At 40.7% G+C, this 20,498-nt stretch overlaps 1 protein-coding gene across 2 annotated transcripts in view; it reads right to left on the bottom strand.

Annotated features, from left to right (window-relative positions):
* The window catches only part of LOC148677677 (protein NSUN7-like), a 55,900-nt gene that overhangs the window by 10,645 nt on the left and 24,757 nt on the right, over nucleotides 1-20,498 (bottom strand). For both annotated transcript variants that reach the window (XM_088623556.1, XM_088623547.1), the window contains 6 exons: nucleotides 20,040-20,192; nucleotides 15,252-15,435; nucleotides 13,315-13,519; nucleotides 12,061-12,204; nucleotides 11,860-11,961; nucleotides 195-312 (listed from right to left, as the gene is read on the bottom strand). In XM_088623556.1, the coding sequence (XP_088479682.1) occupies nucleotides 195-312; nucleotides 11,860-11,961; nucleotides 12,061-12,204; nucleotides 13,315-13,519; nucleotides 15,252-15,435; nucleotides 20,040-20,192 (906 nt within the window). The remainder of the gene's footprint in view (nucleotides 1-194; nucleotides 313-11,859; nucleotides 11,962-12,060; nucleotides 12,205-13,314; nucleotides 13,520-15,251; nucleotides 15,436-20,039; nucleotides 20,193-20,498) is intronic.

Genomic DNA, 20,498 nt, shown 5'->3' with positions numbered 1-20,498 from the left:
GGCACCGTGCAGAAAACATTTTATTTTAAACCTTATCGTTAAAACTTTATAGAGGCTGGCGGAGAGTGATTTACAGTGCAGTGTTATTCCGCCATGCAAGTGCTTAAGCAAAGGAAATGCTGCTTGCTCAAGCAGCGAGAGACTGTTCGGCCACTGCGACCGTCAAAGCATGCGCCTGACGCTCGGCTGCTTACCTGTAAGGCTGCGCCTTGGTGCCCTCTGGTTTGAACAGCAGGGCTTTCCTCACCACCCCCTCGTTCTCCTCCGGGTGCACCGAGCACGTGCAGTACACCACGGCCTGCGCCTTGGGAACTGTGGACCAGAGACAGCCAGACCCCATGTTCAGGCAGTTCAGCTACAGTACGACCCCCTCAATTCAGATAGGGGGTGTTTCCTTCTGTCCCGGAAATGGGACGACATGCCTGGGATTAAAATCATTAGAAAAAATGCTATACTCTACACACTGAGGTGTTAGTGGGGCCAGCAGGGGGCGCTCACCCTGCGGTCCATGTGGGTCCTAATGCCCCAGTATAGTGACGGGGACACTATACTGTAAACAGGCGCCGTCCTTCGGATGAGATGTAAAACCGAGGTCCTGACTCTCTGTGGACATTAAAAATCCCAGGGCATTTCTCGAAAAGAGTAGGGGTGTAACCCTGGTGTCCTGGCCAAATTTCCCATTGGCCCTTATAGATCATGGCCTCCTAATAATTCCCATCTATGAATTGGCTACATTACTCTGCTCTCCTCCCCACTGAGAGCTGATGTGTGGTGAGCGTTCTGGCGCACTATGGCTGCTGTCGCATCATCCAGGTGGGGGCTGCACATTGGTGGAGGTGGAGGGGAGTCCCCGTTACCTGTAAAGTGCTTTGAGTGGAGTGTCCAGAAAAGCGCTATATAAGTGTAAGCAATTATTATAATTATTATTACTGATTGGTACAAAGGACCAATCTCCCTGGGAAAAACTAAGGTTGTTGCTGGAAGAGCCAGCAGGGGGCGCTCACCCTACAGTCTGTGTGGGTCTTTATGCCCCAGTATAGTGATGGGGACACTATACTGTAAAAAGGCGCCATCCTTCGGGTGAGATTGGTCATTAAAAATCCCAGGGCGTTTCTTGAAAAGAGTAGGTGTGTAACCCCAGCGTCCTGGCCAAATTTCCCACTGGCCTTTACCAATCATGGCCTCCTAGTAATCCCCATCTATGAACTGGCTTCATTACTCTGCTCTCCTCCTCACTGATAGCTGGTGTGTGGTGAGCGTTCTGGCGCACTATGGCTGCCGTCGCATCATCCAGGTGGGGCTGCACATTGGTGGTGGTGGAGGGGAGTCCCCATTACCTGTAAAGCGCTTTGAGTGGAGTGTCCAGAAAAGCGCTATATAAGTGTAAGCAATTATTAATTATTAGTATTATTAAAAGGACAGAGTGGAAGAGTACTGGTTAAAGGGCATTCTCCTGAGCGTGACACTAACATTACTGCCAGCTCACTCAAATCAGCACACCTCTGTATGGTTTGGGCAGGCTCGGTGGCTATAATATTTCACACTATTTCTTTCAGAAGACAGGAATGGCACTGTACAAGTCTGAAGGTGAGGTCTCTGCAAGTGGTATGCTTTGCCACATCGTAATCATTCAGGCCTCGGTCCCAGACTCCGTGCATTCGGGCACTGCAGGTCGTTAAGATCCACGCTGGTGGTGGATTTCTATTTTTTTACTTTATTTTGCAGAGCTTGCAGCACGAAGAAGAGAGCCGGGGAGTTTCACTCTCACTGCAGAGTCACTGGTGCCTTTAATGGTCCAGCTGCCCGGGACCCTCACATGAAATATTTCTAACCCACAAGCCTGCCTGCTGCAGACTGCCCCTGAACATAGGAATCCCCCGCAACTGTTGATATGGGAAGAAACTGAAAATCATAAAACATAAGGACCTTGATTCACTGAAAGTTTAAAGTAATTTAATGGAGCCTTTTCAACTCTGCGCAGTTCTCACCTAATTTTATGTAAACTCTGCAAAATTACTGTGTGGATTGTTTATTGTTATTTTTCCTGACATTATTGGGTTATGCAAATCCAGCTTTCAGCATTCTGCTATTAAAATTATTATTTTATATATAATTGGTTTAGGCTGATATGAAACATATAATTCTTTCTTTGATATGAATTAAAGCAGCTTGATTCCAGAAGATCAAGTAAATTGCATTTCTGCATCCCATTACTATTACAAAAAGTGTTATTAAACATACAATGCCCCAGTATAAACGAATTGAATTAAATATGAAGAATTACATTCACAATATACCTAGTTTAAATAACTATCAAGTAATATTCTATTGTTTATTAATTTGTGCCTCATTTGTTTATCCAAGAAATTTATATTTCTTTGCTTTCTACATGTGTTATAAATATTCACCAGAAACTTGGATGAGTTCTCTGTGGGACTGTGCCTTACAGGTCACACTTGTCAATGTTTAAACACTGTGACACAGAACAGACATTAACATATCTGAATGGGCAACACTCCAAGTTAGCCGATCCAGCCATTCCTAGAGAAAATTAATCTATTAATTACAATTAAGTTTATTTAGGAGTTTAAATCTAGCTACTGTCCGAAATAAAATGTCCTTGTCTTGACTGCATACAGTATCTACAACACCTTCCAACACACTTTGCTCCTACTGACATCTTCACATCAGGCAATACAGATATGGTTTTACCGTTCAAGGTAAACTCAGTTTCATGTATTAAAATGTATGCAAAGGGGCTATGCAAAGCCATGGTCATGTACTACGAAAACAACATTGGCTGAATATAAATTAAAATTACTGATAGATACTGCAGATTCTGTGCAGATGACAGGGCTGAAAACTAACGTAAATTGTAGATGGCATCACACTAATAATGTGTAAAATCTCATCTTCTGCAAAAGTCATGACTTTATTTTGTTTCCTTTGTCCTGTAAACTCTAATGTGCAGTTTTCTAGGCTGACAGAATAATAAGTCAGCCTACAGCCTTGCAAACAAAGAAGCAGAGCTTTCGGGATTTTGTGGAACATCCATCTTGCAGAGAATATACAGGGGAAACATGTTCTAAAACAAATAAACAATAGTGTAGCATTCAGTTTTGCCAGGTCAGTCTTAGTACCAAGACTAAGAAGCTTAAAAAAATCTATAAGTAATAGGTTTATTCCATGCTGAAAAAAAGAAGAAAGAAAACACAACGTTTCGGCGCCTACGCATGCTGATGCAGCTACCCACCTGAACTACTTAAAAATATATAGACTAATTATACATCTCACTTTAGTTTTGCTACATATTCTATTCATGCCTTTAAAGGGTATTTTCCGGGAGATGTTCTTCATCTTGTGGGCTTTTCCACTAATCCAGCTGCACTAGCTTGCCTCTCTCAGGGTGATGCTTTGTTTACTCTGCAAATAACACTGCAACCTCCCTTCTGTTTTGATTTGCAAAACTCAAGTCTCAACTTGCTCCTGAAAGGTACGGAACGAATTTTACAAGTGCCATGACGGAAGAATGCCCCAGCCATCTCAGGGTATGGGCGGTTAAATATGCATTGTGGCAACAGTCACGAATATGACAGCAATACAAGCGACATACAGTAGGTGAGACACAACACTGTGGTTCAGCAATCGCTGAAGAACAAAACTGGGAATGAATATGAATCTCTTTATACTTCCTGTAGGTGTGGTACTGTACTGTAACTCATCACACAATGAAATATCCACATATTCAAGAATGATCTACATTGAGATCCGTGTGGACAATTACATGGAATGAATATGAATCTCTTTATACTTCCTGTAATAATAATAATAATAATAATAATAATAATAATAATAATAATAATAAACTTTATTTTATATAGCGCCTTTAAAGGTGGCTTCTCAAAGCGCTTTACAGGATGACAATAACAATAAATAAGAAGACTACAACAATAAATAAGATTTCACAAGATAGGACACAATTATAATTACAACAATACAACAATAAGAATAGAGGAGACCGTGGAAGGTGGTATTAAGAAGAGCAGAGGGGTGAAGAATGGAACCAGTTAAGTAAAGGCTTTTCTGAAGAAGAAGGTTTTGAGTCTGGATTTGAAGGAGTTTAGAGAAGGTGACTCTCTAATATCCTTGGGCAAAGAGTTCCAGAGCTTGGGGGCATAGCAGGAGAAGGCCCTGTCGCCCATACAATGTAGACGGGCTTGGGGGACAGTAAGGAGGGCAGAATTAGGTGTGGTGTGGTGTGGTGTGCTGTAGGTGTGGTACTGTACTATAACTCATCACACAATGAAATATCCACATATTCAAGAATGATCTACATTGAGATCCGTGTGGACAATTACATGGTCTTGAAGTGTAACACTGTCTTATTTCCTGTTCTATGTCAGAAGTTTCACATATTTTTCAGAAATATTTCAGCAATTGCTTGAGAGTCAGAACAAATCCTAGAGAGACTAAGCTCACCAATGCATTGGACAACACACTGGGGAGCTTTTACCACTTAGCAATAGTCAGCTGCAATTCGTACTCAGTGCTAAATAAAACATTAGATCAATAAGAACTGACAGACAAAGCTTGAAGTATAATTGTGATTTACGAAACAATACCTTATTTGAAAGCAGGGTGTTTTTTTCCCCCTCAAAGAAATATTGTGCAGTAAAACTAAACGGACAAAGTCAAAACAGTTTGAAATGATCCGTATTTAATTGAACAAAGGGACCAGCTCTCCACCTTACTTGAAATAGGTTACAGTCTTCCTGATAAATGAGAGCAGCTCAATGAAAATCAGTGCTATTAAACATTTATCAAATCAAAGGACAGCAGGAGAGAATGTTTCATTTACCTGGGGACAAAGGAACTGCACAATATTGTTTTTTATTTCCTTTCAAACTTGACCTTCAACACTCGGTTCTTTCAGAGGTTCTGCTTAGAGAACAATTCCTTCTCAGTCTCCAGCTGAACCTTTTCTATGACCCCAACAACAAATAAGAAACTTAGTCAAATTTAAAAAGAGCACTGAAGTGCTTGAGGGTTTTCTCATCCTATTTCTATAATTCATGCTCTCCGCTGTACCTAGGAAAATTAAAACAGACAGGCAAAACACAGAATCCGTGAAACGGGAATAAGACATTTTTATTTATGGTTTATAAAAATGTCTGCACTTTGAAACAACCTACTGAAACACAGATATTTTCCGACACATAAAGGAGTTTTTGATCATCATAATTATGAAAATTAATATTACTAATGTATTCCAGTGAAGTACAGTATCCTGTTTCAAGAGACCTAGGGTTGGGCCTTCCCTGGGATTTCATGAGCTTGTCTAGAGCCATTACCAATGCTAAACTACTTGTTACTATCCTACTGTCATCTACCGACCTACTAGTGTAAGTATGGAACAAACTAGCCAGCCATGTTGTTGAAGTTGAAACAGAGTGGCAAGAATCTACGTCCAGCTTCTTCGCAGAATTCTGTTTTTTTTTTTATGAGCTCTTTTTCCCTGTCCAAATCTGTTTGTCAAAAATAAATGATTTTCAAGGCAGTATTCCCTTCTAGACATTAATATAGAAATACATCTCCTACAGTTCCAGACTACTGACTCAAAGCTCTCCAGCTTTGACTACTTTCGGGCGATTACAGAATTTTAAGGAGACACTCTTTTTTAAACTTTGATGAAAATTTCATGTTGCGCCCACTCAACCGCGCACCACTCCACTTGGGTTTGTTTTTTTTCCTCCATTAGATACAAAAAGAAACTTTTGTAGTTCTGTGTAGGATTGGTTTCATCCCTCTCTTGCAGCCGGATCCATACAAATAACCCACTTTCAAAAGCACCGAACGCTGGACAGTGGAGTGATGTCACCTTTCTTCTCCTTATTCAGCTGTCGCCATGGTGAGCCGGTATGGTGATTCCATAATGTGCACAGGGTGGTGGCAGAGGTGGGGGAGAGAAAGAGCACTTAACCTTTTTCCTGTGCTACTACTCTGTTTCTTCTCCTTACAGATCCAGTCAGTTCTCCCTTCCCAAGTTCTGTAGTGCTAAGCAGACTGAAAGTATGTGACCATCCCCCTTGATGGGATGCTAGTCATGTTCCTGTGTTACAGCTGAAGTAGGATCTATACTGCACATATCCAGCACTACAATATTGCTACTGAACCATGGTGTGGAAGATATCAATGTCATTGCTGGGATCTGTTAATTTAGACTTGGTAAAAGGTATAGTAGGACAGAATAAAGGTAACTTGCTTTAACAGCTGCAGCAACTAATTTTCCTCCTACAAGGTGTTAAGAACAGGAATTATCACATCTAATGGGATGACTAATACTCAAAGTGTGAAACCAACTTTCATCACATAAGGAAGGACAGGACAAACATTCAAAGTGTTAAAGAAACTTCTTTACGAGCCTGTGTATTGTATATAAGAGCTGGTAAAACCACTGCAGCTGGTCTCCTGTGCAGGATAGACCCAGCGTGCGTTGCTGTTCCACTACTCAGCTCTATAAATCTGAATCGGCACGGGACTGTGTCCTGTGCCTCTGAGGAAGAAGTTCCCACAACACTCCCAGTCATTGAGCTGTACCCATTTGTACAGCATGAGCTGGGTAGATCAGAGCAATTTAGCATGGGACTCAAATCCACAGCCCTCCAAAAGCCCAGTGGCCTAACCAGTGTGCTTCCCCCATTTTAGTAAGCTTATGATTCTATAATTTGGCCAATGTTCTGGATGACACCTTAACATGGAAAAAAATGTATTATCTCCTATGGAACCAGCTGCTTAAAACGATCTCCTACTAAAACTTCATACCAAATGATTGAACCCAGGCAAAAAAAAACCTTGTTCCCTTATGAGAATCATTATCTTTATCAATATGACTAAGAAGTTCCAGTCATTTTCATCCAGGATCCAGCGCTTTGCATTGCTGCTTGTTGGTACCAGAAGCTATAGACAGTAAACTCATACGTTTTAGCTATTCACACTTGTGTGCTCCCATACCAAATATTTGATTTTGTCTATCTTTAGTGGTTTAGTGTGACTAACTCTATATAACAACTAAGGGAAACGTTTTAGCATCTGTATACCCCATTAACAACATAAATACATCCAAATGCATTAGTATGTAAACTTCATTCCATGTTAATAACATCCATGATAAAGCAAATCATACAGTATACTGCAATACACTATGTCTACTTCTTACCATTTATGTCATGCTATCACATTATGTAGCACAAAACAACAACAATTAAAAATCTTTACTTTCTAAGATCTTTGCATTACAAGCGACCATTTTTTTCAGCATTTTGAGGGTGGAAAAATCATGTATAACTTCATCACAGTCAGGTTTTCCACTGAGCTCAGACTCAACTGAAAGATATGTCATTGAAATGACAGATAAGCCTAAGAACATGTGTCTATTTAAAAAAAAAACATCAACATCACCAGAATGAACAAAACTTTTGTTAAAGCAGACGAAGTGTGAAAGAACGATGAGAATTTTATGCAATTTATCTTTATTTAAAGGCTATGAATTCACACACCAGAGGTGACTCTTGTCTAATATCACTATGATTTAGATAATGTACAGTATCAGGTTATTTGTAAGTATGAATACTTGCTTGCTTAGAAAGAATAAGGCAAAATAGTTTTAGGCCTGCGACTGCCTAAGAAATGTAAAACAATTCTTGCTACTCTGATGATGTCCTGACGAGACCAGGAGGTTCGTAGTCTTCAGTGTGGCCATGCACTCCCAGAGCTGTACAGCACAGGAGGGCTTTTCTATTTATAAACCCTTAAAAGCACAACACAGAATCATATGTGTGTAGTCAGATAAAAAGTGACTTGCATTTTTTAAACTAAATCTCCTGGTACCTTGCTGGTGGAGTAGCTACATATTGCACATGACAGGCAGGAGGTTTTTATTCCCCTAACAGGCTTCTGCTTAAGCCAAGCTGCCAAAAAGATACTGACATTTATTTATCTAAACTAACATTTCTCATAGAGCAGGCCTGACCACACTTTAGAGGTCAGTTTCTTAATTCAGAATTTAGGGCCAGAAAATGAAGAATAGCATCAGCTTTGTGGTTTTTCTAATGACTGTGGAGCTTTCAAGTCTCAGTGCACAACGGGTGATGAAGAGTCTCAGTCATGTATGTCCGTGATTCTGTTTCTTCTCTGAATACTGCAGCCTGCAGAGTTTGTTGCAGCTTTATAACCTGTGGTTCATAAAATTAGTGAAGCTTTCCTGAGTCACATGGGACTAAAATACCAACACGCTTGATGCAGAATAGAGGAATTTCTGATAACTAGCACTGTGAATACCACTTTGCCACAGACCTGGAATTTCTAGCAGCCTGCAAGTTAAATGTTGCTCCTGCTATGGAATGGGAAAGAAATATCCAAAGCTTGGTGTGACCAAGACAAGAACTTGTGAGTTCCCCGCCACATGACTCGGGGCATGACCATAGCAACTCACACCTGTGGCTGCGCACTGAGATGTCGAAGTTAACTTCACTAACTGCACACAATGCAGTGCAGCAAACTGACTATACATGTTAAAGAGCTACTGCAGGGCTACAAGGTCCGAGAGTAAAACAGAAGGCATCATCAAAAGGTTTACCGGCAAACTTTAACAAAATAATTCAATCGATCAAGCAGTCAGTTACCGTACAAGGCTGCATCAAATCGTGTCTAGGGAGGGTTACTTTTTACTTCCTGAAACCACTGACCCCACTTCCTCTGCGATTTCACAAAACAGCCTGCATACCACACACGGGCCATCCATCACCAGCGCAGACAAGATCAAATGAAACACCCTCCGTGCACACACGTCAGAGCAAGAAAGTAATTTTGTGCACCATGATTAACGGCCTGCACTTTGGGAGTGTATCGTTTAGATTGTTTTCATGTGGTCTTATCTCACAATTCTAACTGTTGGTACACCGAGGCTATTCAGAGATGTGCACAGTAAAGGTGTCGCCATGAAATACTGAGGTCAAGCAAAAATCTAAAACAAAAAATGAACTTCTACTATAAGGACAGCTGCATTGTATGTGGCTTATAATGACAAAGATGCTTCTGTGTTTCTCCAGGAAACTTGAGAGATATAAACACAGAAAAAAGTAGTACAGCACTTTCACTGGCGAAGTATAAACTTATTTAAATCTCTTGAGCTTGCTTGATTTAAAGGTTAGGGTGGATCTACATTCAGATATGACATCACAGAAGATTTTTGAGAATTTATTATGCTACAGTAATGGAATTAAAAAAACTCTTATTTTTTACCACATTAGAAGGATAGTGTGTTAATTAAGCACTATTAAAAAATGTGCAATCTTATCTGAAGGCGGTTTCCAGTTCCTATTCCCAAAAACAACCATTATGTCTGCACTATTAAAAGCAATAATTATTCTGAACATTGGATATTGAATCTGTGACCTACAGTAGCAATGTTCGTAAAAAGTCTGGGTTTCAGATGACTCAAAATTAAGAAAAAATATGATAAGCACAACAAATTTACCTGGCAAATTACTGACTGACTCCGAGTCACATGAAAGCTAAAGTTTTTTCACCCAAATTTACTGTATTCTATCAGTAGTCAGCATCCTCGTCAACGTAATAGCTGAACATCAGCTTTGATCCCTGTGAAACAGTCTACCCTCGTACTTCCTTCCTCAGACTCTGAAGATCAAGGACCTAATCAGTCCAAATATACCTTCCAGACAGCGGCCACATCTTTCTGTCAGTTACTGTCACTGCAAGTAACAGATCAGGACACTTTGTAAATCACTGTTAGACATCACACCTGTAATTCTGGAATCAAGTAAATAGCAGACAGTGTAAATACACTGATGCAGCATGACTGTTAATGAATCCCAGACATTTGTGCATACAGTGCTCATGTGCTGTGAAAATCGGATTGGAACCCTGAAGCATAAGGCTTTTAAAAAAAAACATTACCTTCTGCAATAATTCAACTTGTGAATCATTTTCTATAATATCTACATATATGTGTAATTGGTATAGCAAGTACAATAATTATTTGAACGAGTATCACATAACAGGCTTGCATGAGTACTTATTTTCCCCTTATCTGCGCCTGGAGATGGTTGCGTAAAAACTTACTTTCGCGAGCACAAAAGGGCAACGCCTGCAGAGAATGGAGTACACAGCCACTGACGTGCCGGCTGCCAGTAAAACAGCAGAATCCGCTTTTCCTCTCATTGCAAAGTGGCACTCAAGCTCTCTATGAATTCACTCACCAGCTCTACTACACTGCATTCAGAGGGAAACGATACAATAACAACTGAAGGTTTGAAGGCGAGCACCGTGTTCGGAATCTCAAAAGGGTGGAAAATACCATTCCCTTAACACGGCCCGTTCATTGCAATCCGCAGCAGAACAGACGGCGCAAAACACTAATGTTACAATTCAGAAACAGTCATTTTTAATACATCTTCAGAACAGCAGCTGAAAGCATGGACTGAATCTACTTTGTGTGCAGTATGTACACCTGAAACGAGTAATGGCGTTTCTCCTCTAGCTGTTTTTTTTATTTGAATGTTGCAGTTGATACACACTGTATCCTGGCAAACTATTACAAAGCTACAGCACTTTGGAAACCGATTAAAGTCACTTCATTGGCATTGGTAAACATTCTGCGTTTCCTCGTACTTTGTAAAAATCATTGAATTAATCTTGAACACAGTTGAAGGGCACATTTTAAATGGTGGTTTAAGCCTGGGATAAGGATAGGGTTAGAGTTTCCCTGAAATCTGTTCATGATAGATAGAATAGAAAGAGTGTTCCCATGGTGTTATGTTTAATTTTTGTTCTGGATGGGTCAATGTTGGACTGTGCCTTTAACTAGGCAAAATACAGCACACTAAAAAGCCTAATATACAAATCCTAATGCACTTTTCTTAAATCCCCCATGTGACTTACAACCTTAATGCTATTTCAAGTCAAATATTAACAATTCATTACCTTTCACTAAAACACATTTTTCATAACTGCATTTGAACAGCATGTGTACCTTGAATTCAAAATCTTCTGAAAAGAAGTGCTACACAACGTAGCAAGAGAGGAAAATGTTCAAATCAAATGACGCTATAGCCGTTATTATGTAATCTTACAAATCATGTAAGGGAATGCAGATTTAAAGGTCAGTGTTCCGATACAATTTCTGCATTGGGACAGCCTTATTGTAACTTATATTGAACTATACAGTAGAATGCAAAAGAACCCCCTCATTAGATCACCCTCATCTGGAACTTTCCAGGTGACCTAGAAGACTTCATGGTTTGAGGGGAAATCTTTTGTGATAGGAGAAAAGCAAAGTGGAGGCACTTCTCTTCTGACACGGCCTCCTGTGAAGACGCCACAGCTTTGCAACGACGCGTTTCCAAGAAAAAGAAGCAACCAGATTCATACCTTTGGTTGCCTGAGTGACTTCCCAGTTCAAAAGCCTGGGCTGCTAAATGAAAAGGGCTAAGGGCTAAATTTAAAAACGAGGTTAAAAAGTTAAAAGTTAAAAGGGGCTGTTCACTGTTGAATTCACAAAGAATATCACCATTGCTGTCAGAGCAACTGACTGCAAAATCACACACTGCCACATGAACGAAGCACAAAGGGAAAAAAGAAAGAACAGATAAAAAAGTTTCTTGTTTTAGCTTATTCTTCACTGTGTAGAATAAAGAGAGATGATCTATCTTTTGGAAGCAGAACTGTTTGGCCTGCAGCATAACGTTTTTGTTGCGTTTGACATACAACAGCTGCTATTTTTTCTTCTTGCTCTTTCTTCCCCCCCTCCCCATCAAGAGAAACGACATCCCCTGGACTTACACTTCACAGCGTGTATGAGGTCCTGAAGCTGCTGCCTGACCAGGGTGTTCAGCTTATCTTCAGATATGGACCCCTGAGACAGGTCCTGCAGCAGTCCAGCATCTAGACACATTAAGCACAGGCTGTCAACGCGAGCCTGCCAGAACACTGCAGGAAAGGAGAGTGAATGTGATTCCAAATAAAACGTTCTGCGTGCTTTACCTCCGCTGTCATTCAAGATGAACTCCACTGGGTTGCTAACACCTGTCGCTGAGCACTGAGGCATCACCAGGATGACTTTAGCCTTCTGTAGCCGTGGGTCTGTGGGCTCGATATCTGTAAAACTCTCAGGGAGAAGCTTTACATCTGTGAAGGAGATTGAGAGAAAAAGAAAGAGAATCAGTCTGCCTCAGTGATTCCAATGACTGGTGCTAATTATTTTGCCACACACAGTACCGTCTCCCAGGTGGTTGACTCACCCAGTTGTAGAAAAATTGATAAACTGGAGAATGAGAAAGAGAATTGTAAGTCAAATTGCAAATTGTGTGGAACCTGCCTCTAAGTACTGTATACTGTACATCATGTCTCCGTTTTAAAGGATAAAATAGTTTGCAAAATAGAACTCACACTAATCAGTAAAGTATGAGTGAACAGCAAAAATATATTTAGAGTGTATAAATCCTGTATTAAAACTCAGAACTGAATAAAATTCAGGCAAAGCTATGAGGTAACTTATTTATAACTGCTCAACTGCCGAGGCACCCTGGGAAAGCAGTGCGTCGATTTACTCCACTTTCTACAGGCTCTTCATTTTCAAGGTTGCGATAACTGGATAAAGATGATTTAAAGGGAGAACTGCAGTCCCAATTTCTCAGACCGGTTATTAAATCTCAGTGACAAAATAACATCATTGATGGTACTGAAAACTTTTACAAATCACGCATTAGGCACACAAATCGAAAAACATTTGTGAAGGGACTATAAAGTTGCCATTGTCGTCAAAATCCGCTGGTCTCGCCAGAGCGAGTTTGCGCAAACTGTGACATGAAGCGGCCCTTCCTGCTCACTAGTCACCGTCATGACTAATGTCATGTAATATGCAAGCGAATTAAGCACAGGTTGTGCAGCGGACATGCAGAAAGTTTCGATCTGCATGCAGAGTTAATAAGTGTCATTTAATATCAAAACCGTCTTGAAGTCAAGAGCAACATTTCTATTGGATTAAAATATTCATTACAATTCTATTGCTTCTTTACAATGTAACAGGGCCACTTCGCTTCACCAGAAGTTTTGATCCCTCCTTCAAATCGCAGAATATGGCGCTGCGCAGACCTGGAACTTGTGCCTGTTTTGTGATGTAAACTGGAACAGGTTTACCGTGGTTTGAAATGCACTCCTCAAAGCTGACTCTTTCTAACCCCCAAATATAAAAACAGTGGCAGTTCCCCTTTAATGGTAGTAACTGTGGGCTCATACTCTTGCACTCCATGTGTGAGAGGATCTCCTGCAGCTCTTCTCTGGCCTGGCTCACTCCACACACCCACACTCTGCCCGTGCTCAGCGTGCTCAGAGCTGCCATGTGGGCAATGGTGTAGCCAGAGGTCAGGTTCGCCATGATGACATCATCGTCGTCGGTCAGCAAGGCCTTCACAGAGTGAGCAGCCAGACTGCGGGACTTATCCTACACATTCAAAAAGAGAGGAGAATTTGTATTTGGAGATTTGCTCATTTCCCTGATGTTTTCTTATGTATAAAAAATAAAGTTGCTTGACGTTTTCCCATCAGCAGGAATGCCTGCTTCTGTAAGATGTCTTCGAAACAGGTCATGTGTTTTAAGGCAAGATAACAAAAGCCCTTACAAGACATTGATATCTTAGATAAAATGCACAGGAATTTCTTTAAAACAGCAGGGCGAGTGAGGGAGGTGATGAGGTGTTGAAGTGATTGCAGATGTTGGAGAATAAGGAGGCAAAGCTGCTGGATCAGACAGAAGGAGGGGGAATTAAAATACAGAACAATGTACAGTACAGAAAGGCACAGGTACAGTTTATGGTGTTTCAGATTGCTTCTGAGTCAACAGAATTGATATTTGGCACCTCTGCTCACTCTACCTGTGGAGAGTGGATGAAATTCAAGAAGTTTGAATACTTTTCAGGATGTCAACAATTAAAGAATCACAGGAGAGGAGAATATCTAGTAAAGACTACTTTGATGTCAGCAATACTATCGAGTGAAACCACTGTGACAATAAATAGGACATGATACAATAATAGAACTGTGTACCACATACAGTATCTATCACATAGCTAGCCAGTACACGTGCAAAGAGATAACTCAGACTGTGTTAACTTTCACAAACTGCAGACAAAAACATGTTTAGCATTTAATCCTGAAGGTGGACGTCACAGCACAGAGGAACGAGGCTGGCGATAATATGCCATTAAATTCACCCGAGTTTGTCTAAGCCAAAGCAGTAAAATGTACCCGGCTTTTAGATGTTTAATCCTCAATTTAACAATTTCACACAGCTTTTAAAGAGCTTTGCACTCACTGAGACAGAATTCATAAAACATCTGTGTGCCAATAAATGCCGAGTGGCTAAACACACTTGTGCTTTAAGAAAAATAAAGCAATTAAAACTCCCGGATGAAAGTTTTCTAAAACGGTCTTGTCTTGTGTGCATAGACTACATCTTTAATAATAATAATAATAATAATAATTGCTCACACTTATATAGTGTTTTTCTGGACACTCCACTCAAAGAGCTTTACAGGTAATGGGGACTCCCCTCCACCACCACCAATGTGCAGCCCCACCTGGATGATGCGACGGCAGCCATAGTGCGCCAGAACGCTCACCACACATCAGCTATCAGTGGGGAGGAGAGCAGAGTAATGAAGCCAATTCATAGATGGGCATTATTAGGAGGCCATGATTGATAAGGGCAAATGGGAAATTTGGCCAGGACACCAGGTTTACACCCCTACTCTTTTTGAGAAACGCCCTGGGATTTTTAATGACCACAGAGAGTCAGGACCTCGGTTTTACGTCTCATCCAAAGGACGGCGCCTGTTCACAGTATAGTGTCCCCTTCACTATACTGGGGCATTAGAACCCACATTGACCGCATGAGCGCCCCCTGCTGGCCCCACTAACACCTCTTCCAGCAGCAACCTTAGTTTTTCCCAGGAGGTCTCCCATCCAGGTACTGACCAGGCTCACACCTGCTGAGCTTCAGTGGGCTGCCAGTTGTGAGTTGCAGGGTGATATGGCTGCTGGCATATCAACTTTACTCACAAATGGTGCTAAGGGTTTGGAATTGCCACACAAACTGAACAACCTTTCCGCCTAATTCCAGTCTTTAATGACATTCCAGGCATTAATGAAAAGCACAGTGCTGTGGCAAAACCTACCTGAATAATGAGCTTGTACTCCGTTAAGAGCTTTGTCCTGTAAAGGTCAGCTTTGAGGTGTGGAGGAAAAACTAACAAATCCTGACAGTGAGGGTCCAGGCAGAAAGTTAATCCTCCGAGCTGGGAGATTGATTTCACCTCAGAAAATCCCTCTTTCTCCAAGGTGCAGCACACATCTTCAAGGCTGGTAATATAAATCACACAAGTTAAATCTCTTATTTCTTTCCAGGTGAAAGACAGTTTCATTCTGTAACCTTCCCCAATTCAAGAAAAGAAAAAAAAAAGAATTTACAAAGACATTTGTAAACAATAGAACAGTTCCTCTGCAGCTTACAAAAACACCCTAATATTGTCAATGTCCTCAAGAGAATCTGTACCTAATTACAAGAAAACAAGATCTGTTCCTATATATTTGATATGCCCTGGCTCACAGAACAGGCAGACCACATGATAAATATTAAGATTGGGAACACGAATTGCAAAACACGCAAGAAAATGAATTAATGTGTCCATCAATTATTAAATGGCATTGTGGTAATGTTTTCAAATAAATTTCCGATGTGATTTTTCTCTTTCAGCAGATATGTTAAAAAACAAAGAGAAGAGCACCAAAGCATGCACATCAGACATTTATTACAGTATTATAGTGGCTGTTTTATTTCCTTTGATCTTCTTTGTTATCTATAAAAGCCAGGTTTTGCTGTCTAAATTAATTATATGCACAATGATACATGAACAAAGCATTCTTTCTTCAGTCGTGTGCGTTCATTCATCAGTGTTCTGTGCCAGTGAATTCTTAGTCGGTCTTGATCTCCTGGTCATGCTGTAGATCAGGAGACAGAACTAGCTCTTTGACAAGCTTTTACGTTTCATTTTGTTTTGGTTTTTTTCTTCGAGAGACAAATGCCTTTTCTTCACCCAGCTGGCCCACAGAAGACTTTTTTGGCTTCTGTGCCACAACAACTAAACTTGTCCTCCAATATCCACATTAATTAAAAACCGTTGGATCGTTTGATAAAAATCAATTGCATTTGTACAATTTAACCATTACACTAATGAGAAACTGTATTACAAAATCAATTCTCATAAGGAATATTTAAAAATCTGCAGGACTGCTTAATCGCTGATGACCTGTATCTGTGATTCACTGTACTATAAAAAGTGATGGAAACTTGTATTTGAAAACACTGAAATTAAGCTACTAATGACTCCACGTTTCCACAGAAGAAATCTAATGGGACTATTACTCACTATGTGAGAAACCTAACGTGCTCCAGTAAAGTTGGCTAAAACGCATGTTCTGAGTCATGTCACTAGCCGACTGTGACTGGGATTCCCCTAGCAGCAGAAAAGGAATGGCTAAGCGCAGTTGGGGTCAGTGCCAGGCCGACTCCTACAGTTTCCCAGATGCCAGCAGGCGGGTGGTGATATTAACTACTCTTCCAGTGGGCTCAGGGCCTGTGACGTGTTGAGAGCTCCGTAGCAGCTTGGAGGAGCACTGTTCTTTCTTCCCCACAGGAAGTGTTGCTGTGATTCAAAATGGAAAGAACGAGCAAACTCCAAATTAGGTGGTTATATAATAAAGTAATTGGCCATTCCAAATTAAAAGAAAAATGAACTGCAACTTAACTGCAGTTACTCAGAGGCACATACAAAATAAGACAAATTTGCCACGGATTAAAAAGCCTTGAACATTATAGTGTTCATTTTTGTTCCAATGGAATCCAAATTTCAATATTCCGAAAAGCATTTTAATAAGTGCTCTCAGCCCCCACATACTCTTTCTGGACAAGAGATAGTAGGTAAATACAGTAGGACCCAGTTGTTGCCATGAACTCCAGAGAGCCGTGAAAGCACTTTCTCCTCAGACTTGAGAAGTAATGGCTGGAGAGAAACACGCTCAGCGGCACAACACAAATGACATTGTCTAGAGTGCAGCACATACCAGGTACACAAGACACAGAGCACTTACTGTAAATCCTAGGCTCAAACCTGTGTGAAAGTAATGACCTTACCGTTTATGACACTGGACTGGATAACATCTGACAGATTTTCAATAACGGCAGAGCCCATACAGCCCTGACTGAAATGGATCTCACATTTCATGAGTTTCGCATCACTCCTTAAAGGACGAAAACATGGCCCTGAAGGACAACTGGATCTGCTGCTCTCGCTCGGGAATGTGATTTCTAATGTTTCTCTTTTTCAACATTAATATCTAGTTGTTGATCCCAAGTAGGAACTATTCTTAATGTCCTGAAGGCCATTAAATTGCGTCAGTTGGGGTTAGTTAATAAGCTTGCTAGCTAAGAATGCCCCCTGCAAAGCACATAAAAAACAAGGCCTTTCCTGTCATCCGAATCCTGCTGACTCAAGCTCTGTAAAAACATTTATTTTGTAGCCAACATACATAAATGACTGGGGCTTAACAGAATTAATGTCTGCAGTGAGCATAAAACACGCTGTTCTTGACAGATCAGAGATCAGAGAGCGAACTCCTTTCTTAATTTAAACTTGTTCACAGCACTGAGATCCCAGCAACACACACACCTGCCAAAGCGTCAAGAGGTACTTTAGAAAAATAATTCTCAGATATGATTGATGATCCCCAGAGGACCAAGCAGGTGAAAATGGCCTCAGACTCAGGTAAGACTGTGAGTAAAAATAACCAACACAGAGAATGTACAAGATACTAACTGGAAAGCAAAATGCCTGCATGTGGTAGATAACTTGCTTTATGTTTGGTTAGAAATTATTACAAAGTCTGTTGTGTGATCAGCTAGCCTCTTTGAGGACTGGTGGCAGGCTATGTTAGGTTATTTTTAAGTACGCCCTCTCCCCAATTTACACAAGATTCAATTTGTGCAAGTTTGACTTCTTAGAAAGCTCCCATTGGTCCCATACTATTATTTTCTAGATAAGGAGAGTTCACATCACCTGCATAAAGAGCAGGTAGTGTGGTGAACAGTGCGGAGCTTAATGCTCTTTTATACTTAAACCGCGCTCCTCCTTCAAGTCAGTGTGATAACGTCTGCATATTATCTCACTCTGTCAGTGAATTATGTGAGTAACGCATATTGGAATCACTTCAGGGAAGCACCCAAGTGATGTTATTATTTGTACTATTTACTGTGTGCTTTATTTCCTGTTTAATTACAGAAACGCACAATCCAAGGTAATGAACAGTACAATTTTGGCTAAAAGCTCATTCTCATTTGTTTACGGTACTCAGCACTTTTAAGTGTACGCTATATTTGGTATTTCATTATTCTAATTACAGGGTTTAAAAACGTTTTTAATTCATTGGGATTTCATTATTCTCCCCCTATTTAAACAAGGTAATTTTCCAATCCTTTTCTCTCTAGCTCTCTCGCTGCATCTACTACATTCTCTCTCTTGCCCTCTGATACCCGTTAACCATTAAAGGAGAATAAACCCCAGAGAGCCTACAGTTCTGCTCTCCTGTCCCTCCTTCCTCTCTCCCCTACACAGCAAGGGCAAATATCACCAGTGGTAATTATCTGTATGCATTCACACAGTGGCTAAGGGCTGTTTCCGACTTGCGTACTGTAAGGTGAATGCATTTCTTCTCTGGGTTTTGCCTCGATGTCCTTTCTTTCTCCAATTTACCTCATGGTGATCCGTCTGTGTTTGCTAGGATGAGTTTGTTTCCCCGACCACCTGGCCACCTGCATTCAACATCAGTGCTTCAGTGCTGCTTCCTTAATCGCCTTGTGAAAACGCCAATGCTGTTTCGACTAATTAACCGTTCCGCCTCATCTCTTGGTTGTGTTCCCAATTTTCTAGTCTGATCTGTTACAGTTATCTTAAACAGTCCATTAAAAAACGAGAAAAAAAGAGAACTGATAAATAAGAGCACTGTGCGTTGTAATGTGAAAACTCCATTTACTTTAGTTAATGAGATGCTTTGACACTGTGGGTTTAAAACAGTGGTCCAAATTCGAATTGCTGTAAGTTACAAATACGGAAACAAAAAAATGTTTTTAGCGATATTATGCAAAAGACCAAATGAGCTCCCATTTAACATGCTACGTATGGCTGCCAGGAATGAGGACGCCGCAGTGGGGCATGCCTTTATGTACTGTAGGTCAATGAATGCAGAAAACATCATTACTGAAAAATTACTTTACCCTGCACCAAAACTCACCCACAGCTTGAACCGACCTGAATAACATTATTTAATGCATACGATACAGGACTAAGGCACACCTCCTTCAGAGCTGTGGCACGGCTTTTCACATCAATGATACAGGAAAATTCGCATTTTATATGCATCGTGATCGCTTCATTAAAATCGCCCTCTTGATCCTCAGAACCCAAAGTGTCTGTAGGTTTCTTGGTGTCGATTATTTCATCACTCTTTCATAGCAGTCATGACGTTTCTGCATGCACTGCATGAAAGTGTCTGAGGAGCGAGGGTGACAGTGAGACGAGAGGTGCACATTCATGCTCGTTTCTCTCAAAAGCACTGCTGCTCAAGACTCAACTTATATTTTATTGAATTTTCTGATGGACTTGGGCACGGGATTAAACTCATGAAATTAAGGAATTCAATGCGATTAGAAAACAGACACAAACGAGAGGGGGCTATGGCCTGCTTGGCAATTAGCACTTAACGGATCAGAGCCGTTTCTTGAAGAACGGATCTCCAGAAATGATGAGAAATGCCCATAAATGTTGTGAGTTCAGAGTAAAATGACTGAATACCAAGGTGTGGAGTAATAAATGTAGCCGTATATCACGTAATGCTAAATAAAAATAAATTACCTGGTTTTCATTGTGTTTACCCAGGCATACAGGGGGAGAGTGCTGGCTCTCTCTTGCTTTTTTCGCACAGACTCTGGTAGAATGTAGTCAATGGTGAGAAGATTGTGTTTAATTCGACATCGAGCCAGGGCAGCAGCAAGTTTAGTCCTGTATCTGTGCAGAAAGGGAATTGCAAACGAAAGAAAAATGACTTTGAGAAACACACGTAACAATAACGAACCCCACGGAGCACTTTCTCCAGGACGCAGCAGTGCACAGTGGGATTCACTACAAAGGCACTTCTACAGAAATGGAATGAGTTTTCCTCCACAAATAGTTTATTGACTCTGCAAAACCACAGTCTTGTTTACCAAGCGTTCAGTTTTCCATATACAGCACGTGTCGCACGTGTCTCCGAAATTCCAGTATATGGGCTCAATGTTTTGTTGGTTATATTCTCTAATATTGTTTCTTTGTTAT

This window comes from Lepisosteus platostomus, chromosome 1, assembly GCF_059453375.1.
Source record: "Lepisosteus platostomus isolate fLepPlt1 chromosome 1, fLepPlt1.hap1, whole genome shotgun sequence".
Lineage (NCBI taxonomy): Eukaryota > Metazoa > Chordata > Actinopteri > Semionotiformes > Lepisosteidae > Lepisosteus > Lepisosteus platostomus.
The sequence above is the reverse complement of the archived record's forward strand: the minus strand, read 5'-3'. Positions and strand labels throughout refer to the sequence as shown.